At 46.2% G+C, this 10,000-nt stretch overlaps 1 protein-coding gene across 2 annotated transcripts in view; it reads right to left on the reverse strand.

The window, feature by feature from the left end:
• Nucleotides 1-10,000, reverse strand: part of LOC123505184 (zinc finger protein 205-like) — a 33,195-nt gene that overhangs the window by 1,035 nt on the left and 22,160 nt on the right. The window contains exons 2-3 of one of the 2 annotated variants that reach the window (XR_006675088.1): nt 5,777-10,000; nt 1-5,742 (exon numbers count right to left, since the gene is read on the reverse strand). The exon at nt 1-5,742 is cut by the window's left edge and continues 1,035 nt beyond it; the exon at nt 5,777-10,000 is cut by the window's right edge and continues 46 nt beyond it. Coding sequence is in view for 1 of the 2 variants with exons in the window: in XM_045256349.1 (XP_045112284.1) it covers nt 9,028-10,000 (973 nt within the window). In the remaining variant the exon portion in view is untranslated. The other variant, XM_045256349.1, reaches the window with a different exon arrangement.

Here is a 10,000-nt window from a genome sequence, read left to right on the forward strand (position 1 = left end):
CGTGGGTTGTTTATAGTGGTTGTCTTGCTGTGTGTCACGTGGCCTGTTTTCAGGTTTTTGTGGGACTGGTCTGTTCTTGTTTGTTTTCCGTTCCTTACTCTTGTTTTCTATTATTTTGTTTGCAGTATTTACATGGGCCACGTGTTTACTGTTCACATGTGCAGCTGTTCATTGTTTGCAGTGGTCAGCTGTTGTTTGTTTACACCCGTGGAGGTTAGGTAGAGATCCAATCACATTTTTTTGTATATTTTTTGTTGTGTTTATTCTTCATCACCCGTGGTTTTGCAAAAATACTCTAGACTGTATATACATCTTCCTTACTTACAGGTTACACATACAGGTATACAAAATCAACGCGTACCGGGAGAGGTGGGTGTAGCATTGGCTGGCGTGGGTGTAAACAGGTGGATACAGACACACCGAACCACCACAGGTAAACACAACAGGTGACAGCGTGGCGCCCTTCGCTATGCACTATTGCCGCTTCTATAGATAAAGAACAGAAGTTATAGTCACGCTTTTGTATATCCCATAGAGAAAGGTTAGTCCTTTTTACCTCTCCCTCGCCTCACACCTGGACCTAATACCTGTGGGGGGTTAAGGGGGGACGGCGCCCTCCTCAGACCTCGCAGGCTTGTATATAGAGTGAGGGGAGAAGAGAGGCAAGTGTTAGTTTAGGTAGTAAGGTAAGGGTTGTATGTACGAGTGTATGGCGGCGGTAGGTAGAAGCAGGTGTAGGCAGGTAAGCATAGGCGAAGGTAAGTTGTGGGCGGGACGCGAAGATGATGCTGTTTTTTTGTGGATGTTGTTTGAAGTCACCATGAATAAGGAGGTGTGGAAGTGTCGTAACTCACCAGCACATTGTTTGTGTTGTGATTTTCAACCTTATGGCGAAACATTTTATTATTTTCTCGTCAGGATGTGCTTTGTATTGATTTTTTTTTTTTTTTTTTCACGAACGAAGATTGACTTTCATCTTATATTCTGCGTGTTCTTGTTTGATGTTATATTGAACACTGTATTGATCTTTATTTTCGTTTTCATTTTTAACATCACAATGACTATTTATATAGCCTGTCATTTCCATTCTTCTATTCTTAAATTCTGTGTTTCGTTCAGTATGGTGGCTTGTTGACTTATCACTTTCCACCCTATTGATACAATTGCCGCTTTCTAGTTTGGCATCTTCGGGTCCCTCCAGGATCGAGGCGCGCTAGTATAAGTAAAGCATTGGCGAGGGCGGCGGCGGCGGAGGCGGCGGCGGCGTGACACAACACTGGTGGCAGCGTTGGGATGCAAGGGGCGAGGCGGGAAGGCAAGTGTTTACTGTTTCCTTCACACCGCGACAAGTGAGGGTGGCAACTGAACTCCCGCGCCACTGAATTGCTGACGGCGACACAACGCGATTGGAAATATGATTGTAAAGTTAATTGAAACACTCGAGATGAGAAGTAAGTTGACATGGCGACACGACGGTCAGGGAATTAATGTCTATAAGATTAGCCAATGGCATGAAATGAAGAGTCAGTTGACAGAACGACACAGCGCGAATGGGAATAGTTTGGGAAATGTTACTGGAATGTATGAGGTAAAAAATAAGTTGACAATTCAGTTCAGTGGAATGCATGAAATGTAAACTGAGGTCATAAGGCGACAGCGCAGAGGGAAAGAGTCTTGTAACATTAACTTGATTCAGTGACTATCAGGTTCGTGATAACACACAAGATAACACAGTATTGACAAGGCGACACACCATGGTTCATGATCACAAGGTTTACCGTAACACAGGAGATAAAATGCTGGTTTGTTGAAGCTTTAGATATGAGGATCAAAGCTTCACCAAAACACAAGAGACACAAGACTCACATAAAGCAAACACGTGACTAGAACGATATTTGAGAAACATTGGACAACATTCCCTCAGCCTTTAAATCGTCTTTGTACCAAACCATGAGATCATTATAAGGAACAAATTCACTTATATTAATACACGAGATCACTGACTAGAACTTGAAACAAATCACTGACTAGAAAAAATATTAAAACCTACTTATGAAATTATACCAGTAACGTAATGAGATCACTGAATTAGATAACATTTCGACAAAGCAAGTAAACATACAATATTTCAGACATTTTGAGGTCTGAGACACGCACATCACCCAAAAGAACACATAATAGTAATAAACATCTTACCTTGCACATCATAATATTAATAATGATGGCTTTACAAAATAATAATATTGATATCAAATATTTGTTTTGTGACTAGACTCATGAAAGTTCGTCTGCATTAGAACTTGATATAATGACAGCGAACCTAGGACACTGATACGTCATAAGCTGATACATACATAGACAGGACAGCAAATTAATTATACGACAAACATGAAATAGATAGATAGTCAGTTAAGGAGGTCAATAAATTAATCTTATAATCGAGAGCGTATAAATAGGCAGTTGAATGAGTGAACAAAATGATCTTAACATGAGAAGTATCTAAATATATAAATAAACGAATTGACAAATCTTAAAATTGACTAGATAAGTAAGCATTTAAGTAGATGAGTGAGTGTTGTTATTCTTTAAGTAACTAATGAAAGAAGACGGAATAAATAGACCAGTATCAAACTAACACTAATGGTGAACACTTAAACATCAATTTGTGACTTAACAATAAAATCAGGTGTGCACAAACTTAACCATACGTACATACACACTCATGTACACCAGTTGACGTACATGACACAACAGACTGACTCAGCGATGAAAGATTGACTGATTGCTGTAGAAACTGACTTAGAGAGGGAAAGACTGAAGACTGACTGATTGCTGTAGAAATAGACTTAAGAGAGGAAAGACTGAAGATTGACTGATTGACATAGAGACTGACTTATAGATGGAAAGACTGAAGAAACCATCTACTGTAACTGGACGTTTTGACTGACTTGCATTGAATAAAAGATTGAAAGTTGACTGAATGTTTCTGCAACTGACGGAACACTTAAAAATTCCGCTGAAGTGACTGAAAAGTGGCTACGAGGATGTAAAGGTCAGAAAAAGTAATAAGTAATGTAATAAAGTAAAGTAAATAAAGTAATAGTGAAGAAAACAAGCTTAAGACACTTGGAAATAACTTAAGACACTCAAAACTCTTATCTAAGTTAGTGAGAAGCGAACTGTAATTGTCTTCAAGTAAAAAGTGAAGAAAAAGAGAGATTTAAGACCAGAAACTTGCCTTAAGTCAATGAACGAAGGTAACATGACTTAGAATCCCAGTGAAGTGACTGAAGTGACTTAGGAGTGACTTAGGAGATGAGTTGAACAGATCCTCCCTTGAATCCCTAAAAAGGTTGCCTCCTTGAGCCGTGGGGGGGGAGGGGGGCGGGGTGTATTGCATGGTTATCGTTATTGCTACATTGCGTCATTATTGCTACAAGGGGTCGTTATTGCTACTGTTATTGTGGAGTTATAACGTGGCGTGGCTTTGTGCTGGCGTGGCAGGGCGGGGCAGGGCGGGGAAGGGCATGGACCACTCACATCACGTTTTCTTTGCACGCTCCATTTTCTTTTGTCTTTTTAACAGGGACTGGTTTTTCCTTTTTTTTCCAGGTTGTAGTTCATGTTATATTGAAGCGTGAGTTAGGCACTGTTACTTCCCGTTTTCTTTGCACTTTTAAAGGGATGGCTGCTTTGTTTCATTAGTTTTTTGAAGAGATGGTATATATTTATTTTATTTTTTTTTTCTATTGGTAAATTTTTTTTTTCTTGTGGGAATTAATGTTTTAGTTTTTCTCTATTGTGAATTAATGTTTTCAAGTGTTTCATTTTTTTTTTTTCTAAGATTGATTTGATTACACTTTTTTTATCGAATTTATTGGATTTTTTTTTTTTCCTCTAATAAGTGTTTTGTAGTTGAGTTCACACTTATCACACTTCAGATCAACCTTGCTGGCGTGTTTCCTCTCCTTGATAAGTGTGTGGCAGTGCTCACTTAACACACTGATTTCCTTCTTGTCAAACTTAACCACTTTTTTTCTCCCTTAGTGTAAGTTTGCACACTTCAACACTTCATTTGGTACTTATTGACACATCTTCCCTGTACAAGTGTTTGGCAGTCCACTGAACACTGGTCACAAGTGCCGCACATCAGCCTCCGCCATCCCCCCGCCACACCAGCACGCTTATACACTACACAGCCCCTCCCTCACCCCTCCTCACCCTCACACCCCCCGCCACGCCCTCAGGGAATGGTGGAGGAAGGGGATGAGGTGAGGAGGGGTGACGTGAGAGATGCTACACCTCCCCTCAGTGACTCTTGACGTCTGGACTTTGAAAGGTATCATGGTTTTGTGGTTAGTGATGGAACCATTCATAACTGGTAGGAAAATTGACTGTTTTCTTGTGATGTGAAGAAAATCATTGTGTTTTGTGATAATTGATACAGAGATTGATATTCTTTGATGTTGTTGACGAAGGAAATGTTTGGCGATGATTCGTAAAAGAGAAAAACAGTTTATCGTTATGATTGGTAAAGAGATTTGAGTTTTGCGCAGGAATTAATGAAGGAATTGCTGTTTCAAGTCCAGACACAACAAGAAGTCACAGGTGTGTGGTGACAAGACACACCTGTGCACCGGGACGCCACACACCTGGACACACTGAGGGCAGGTGCGTCAATTATAATCAACTATGAGCACATTACTTCATTAATTAATTTACCTTTTATTGCATATTGAATGTGATGGCATAGATACATAGTACATATCATTGAGAGAGAGAGAGAGAGAGAGAGAGAGAGAGAGAGAGAGAGGATTAGAGAGTTAGTAGAATAAAGGTTAGGTTTTGAAAGTTTTTTTTTATTCTTACTTCTCTAAAATACTGTTTATATATAGTTATAGTTATTTTTTTAGTTATTTTATGTGCATAGGTTTGTTTCGGTTTGTGTTGATCATGTTTGTTGCGTGTTTGGCGGGTTGGTTTGTGTAACTTTTTGATTGATTTTGATAGTGATTTTGATACATTGCCATTACTGTGTGTGTGTGTGTGTGTGTGTGTGTGTGTGTGTGTGTGTGTGTGTGTGTGATTGGATGGATGGACTGACTAACTGCCTTAACTACCTGACTGACTGTGTGTGTGTGTGTGTGTGTGTGTGTGTGTGTGTGTGTGTGTGTGTGTGTATGAAACACTAAGCATCACAACACTTATTGCAATCAGTCGTCACCGTATTATTGCTTCTCCTTGCCTTGGACATGACTCATTTCATCCTCACTTAACACACACACACTTACAAGGAAATCCGTCCTTTGTAAGTGTCCACGCATTCACTTATGTACCCAACTTTCACTTATATAAGTAAATAAGTAGATAAGAAAATCACTGAAGTGTGTGTTCCTTTATAAGTAGATCGTGTGTGTAGGTATCATGGCAGCACTTATGTACGGAAATAAGTAAATGATTGAAGTGCATGTACCATTAGAACCAAGTCAATAAGTAAGTCATGTAAGTGTGTACGTATCATTATAAGTAGGCAGGTGTGTCCCTTAAGTAATTCTAAGTATAACCAGGCAGGTGTTTGCATAATGACTGGAGCAGGTGTGCTAATTGGCGTCCCCTACAGGCAGGTAGACACACCGCCATGTCTACGGGCTACAGTCACTACAGCGCTACAAGGCTCCACAGGTACAGGGCGTGCTCAGGGCGCATACCTGTAGAAATAACACAGGTACATAAACTCGTTACCTGTAGAGATAACACAGGTACACGAACTCGTTACCTGTAGAAAAACAATGCGATGGGCCCTACCTGTATAATTGACTGATTACCTGTATGATTAAGGATACATACAGATGAGTTGTGTTATAAAGTCACAGGTGTTCATTTTACCTGTTAATTACCTAATCGAGCACAGATGCTGTTTGTCTTTATAAGTACACACCTGTAGATTACAAAATTACAGGTAAACTTGATTAATTTACCTGTTGCGGAACTATTACAGGTACCAGGTGGCGAATTGACCTGTAGATCACAAATTGACAGGTACAGTTGAGTAGTTTACCTGTACATCAATTACAGGTACACTTTACAATAACAGTAACAAGAGATTAACTGTATAGAGAGAGATAGACACGAGACCTTCACCTGTACGCTAACAAACATACAGGTAAGACCCATAGAACCGCTTCTGCACTGTAGAACCTTGAACCTTATCAATTAGCATTAAAAAACCTCTATAAATATCATTCCCCGTTTTCTATGATATATACAGGCGTGACTTTAAGGGGGGGCTTAGCTAAAGGGCACGCAGACCCCCTCAGCACCCCCCCTAAACGTTATGGAGTAGAAATAAATGTTCTTTTCTTTCTATCATTTAAAAGTTCCCAATATTTATAAAGTTTATAAAGTGTATTTAAATTTCTTTGGTATAGTGCTATTTACAAGGCGAGGAGAGGAGGGCGGGAGGCGTGGCAGAGATTGTAAATGGCGAGGGGGGCGGGAGCGTGTGGGGGGCGGCATTTAGGGGTGTTTTCTTTTGCTTTTAAAAGGACTAGCTTAGTTTTATTTGGGGGGTTTTAAATCTGTGGTGGTGAAAAGTGTGTCTTTGCTTAACAGGTGAAAACACACACACACACACACACACACACACACACACACACACACACACACACACACACACACACACACACACACACACACCTGCCAGCTAATGAGGGAGTGTGCAGAAGTGTGATAGAGAGGGTGTGGTCGAGGCAGAGAGATTAGTCTTCATTCCCTTCCTACATTAGACCAATGGAAGAAGAGGAGGAGGAGGAGGAGGAGGAGGAGGAGGAGGAGGAGGAGGAGGAGGAGGAGGAAGTAAAGGGAAGGTTATCTTAGGAGACACGCCTGAGAGGAAGTAGGTGTGGTGGTGGTGATGGTGGTGGCAGTGGGGAGTGTGGTAGAGTGAGAGTGAGAAGTAAGAGTATGAAATGTGAGAGTGAGAGGAGTGAGTGAGTGTGGGGTAAGAGTGGTAGACTTCTGACAGTACTGGTGAGTGGGAGAGTGCGTGAGAGTGATGGTTTTAGGGGAGTGAGAGTAAGAGTGCTAATGGTGAGTGTTATAGGGTGTGTGAGAGAGTGAGAGTGTGTGCTGGTAAGGAGAGAGTGAGTAGTGGTCATGGTAGGAGAGAGAAAAGGAAGAAGAAAGAGAAGGAAGATTAATAACAGATCTACAGGAAGAATAGAAGAGGAGGAGGAGGAGGAAGAGGAGGAGGAGGAGGAGGAAGAGGAGGATTTCCCAGTCTTCAAATACCAGCCTGACATTAGACAAGCGACTGGATACCATAAAATATTTGGTTCAGTCTGTCCTCCAACCTTTACCTCCTCCTCCTCCTCCTCCTCCTCCTCCTCCTCCTCCTCCTCCTTCTCTTCTTGGCGTTTCGTCGTTCCCGTGTGAGGTTTAAATGGCAGATGTGTGTGTGTGTTGTAAGGTGCTCTCTCTCTCTCTCTCTCTCTCTCTCTCTCTCTCTCTCTCTCTCATTGTAAACTATGAATTGTGTGTGTGTGTGTGTGTGTGTGTGTGTGTGTGTGTGTGTGTGTGTGTGTGTGTGTGTGTGTGTGTGTGTGTACGAATGAATAAAATGTCACATACACACGCAAGATTTACACACAGACTCAAATTTATCATCACCATCACCACCACAATCTATGCCACGCACCTCAACCATCACTGACTCCTCCTTTTTTAACTACCATCACCACCACCTTCACATCACCATCATCATCACCATCATCATCATCATCATCATCATCATCATCATCATCATCATCATCACTACAACCAACTGTCTCTTAAGTGCTAAAGTTACTACAGTTTTTAAGAGTATCAACTATTTAAGTATTTCTGCCGCTGATGTAACTCGTCTAGAGCACACTTAAACTTGCGAGAGGGGGCGTTCTCAGGGGCGTCTTGGGGGCGGCGACCCACTTACATTCCCTTAATGTTCGTGTCATTTCAGGGACGTTTCTAAATTCACGCTTCTTTGCTTGTTTTGAGTGTTTTGGGTGTTTTAAGGGGGCGTGTGGGAAAAATGGGTCTTTGGTCAATATTCTGGTGTTTTGTGTGTGTGTGTGTGTGTGTGTGTGTGTGTGTGTGTGTGTGTGTGTGTGTTGAGAGCGTGGTGTAGTGTGTTGCGCCCCATTCCTTATTGGAGCAGGTGTGTGTGTGCGGTGTGTTGCCGCAGCCCCTCCTTCCTCCCTCCACCCCCACCGCCCGCCAGGCAAGAGGGGGGCTGGCAGGCTGAAGAGGGCAGGACATGTGTGTTATGATGGCCGCGGGCTAGCGGGGGGCAGCGGGCCCTATGTACAGCTCCGCCTCGCCGTCCCCCGGTCAGCCTCGCAGGTTCATGGGTGCGAAGCCCCCCGCCCCCGGCAGCGCCCCGCCTCGCGGAAATAAGTAAGGGAACCGAGGAGAGAATCCTGGAAGCGCCTACACTACGATCGAATATAATCTATTATTTGGCTTTAGTAGATCTGAAAAAATACTTATAGCTATGCAATATTGAGATGGTCGTCTGGCTACCTAGGGACTGTCGCCGCCCGCCGAGGGGGCGCGGCGGCGATGGCGGCGGCGGCGTCGGCGGCGGCGGCGGCGGCGGCTCGTTGAGGCTTCGTTGTCTGTGAAACTCGGCGGCGGCGTGACGCGTCGCGCCGCCGGAACGGGAACAGAAGTGTAACGTTAACAATACGTGGCTAACAACAGTGCGCGGCGGGGGGAGCGGCGCCCCCCCCGGCCTCTCGTGCGCCGCAGGGTGGGAGTTGCGAGAGAATCTTGAGGACAGCATCGTCTTGGCCGCCGAACACGGGCGTCAGGCGTCAGGCGTCAGGCGTCAGCGTCAACAACGGGAATATAACAGCGTGCTTTTGATCATGGCAGCGGCGCGCCGCCCGGGGGCCGCCCCGGCGGCGCGGGCGGCGCGGGCGGCGGCGGCCTGGTGGTGGGTCGGGACGGCGGGTTTGTACGGTACAGGCGGGCCCGGGGGGGGGACTACTAACTGTCCTCCCCCTCCTGCGGCTCCGGCGACGAGGGTGGCAGCGGCATGTCTTTGAAGCACGCCGACTCGTAGTGCTTGTTGAGGTACGACTTGAGGGCGAAGGACTTGTTGCAGCGTTTGCACCTGAAGTTCTTGAGCTGGGAGTGTGTCTGCATGTGCGCGCGCAGGTTGGATCGGTCTGCGAAGGACTTGCCGCAGTGGGCGCAGCCGAAGGGCTTCTCGCCCGTGTGGGAGCGCATGTGTCCCTGCAGCAGCCAGGGGCGCGAGAAGGCCTTGCCGCACACGCCACAGCGGTGCGTCAGGCTGTGCGTCAGCACGTGCATGGCCAGCGCCGGCATGCTCACGTACGCCTTGCCGCACACGTGACACTGTCGCGCGCTGCCCGAGTCCAGGTCGCGGTGCGTCTGCTTGTGGCGCGAGAGGTTGGACGAGGTGGCGTAGTGCTTGCCGCACTCAGAGCACGTGTACCGCGGCTTGTCGTTGTTCTCGGCGCCGCGTCGCTTGGAGCGGCCGTCGCTCACGAAGAACGCCTCGTACGTGTAGGCCACCGTGCACGCCGCGGTCTTGGGCGACGTGCTTTCCGGCGGCCGCTCCAGCAGCGGGGCGTCGCTGCCGTGCAGATGGTATGGCGGCGGGCCGGGCGGGGGCGCGGGGTGGGTGTGATGGGTGTGGTGGGCGTGTGGTGGGTAGTCGAGGGGGGCATGGGGTGAGGGCGGCGTGTTGGGCGGGGAGTACTCTGCCACGCGGGCGGTGGACAAGTCCAGGATGGCGTGGGCGGTGGTCAGGTCCTCCGGGGGGCGGTCGTACAGCGCCGCGGGCTGCCGCGTCGTCAGGTTGATGGGCTCCTCGGGGGGCTCCGCGCGCCCCTCGTACTGCGGACACAGCGGCGCCAGGGACACCAGACCACCCAGCCCCTCCGTGGGGGTGAGGGCGCGGCCGTGGCCGTCAGGGGAGGGCGTGAGGGGCAGC

This window comes from Portunus trituberculatus, chromosome 2, assembly GCF_017591435.1.
Source record: "Portunus trituberculatus isolate SZX2019 chromosome 2, ASM1759143v1, whole genome shotgun sequence".
In the NCBI taxonomy this organism is placed as follows: domain Eukaryota; kingdom Metazoa; phylum Arthropoda; class Malacostraca; order Decapoda; family Portunidae; genus Portunus; species Portunus trituberculatus.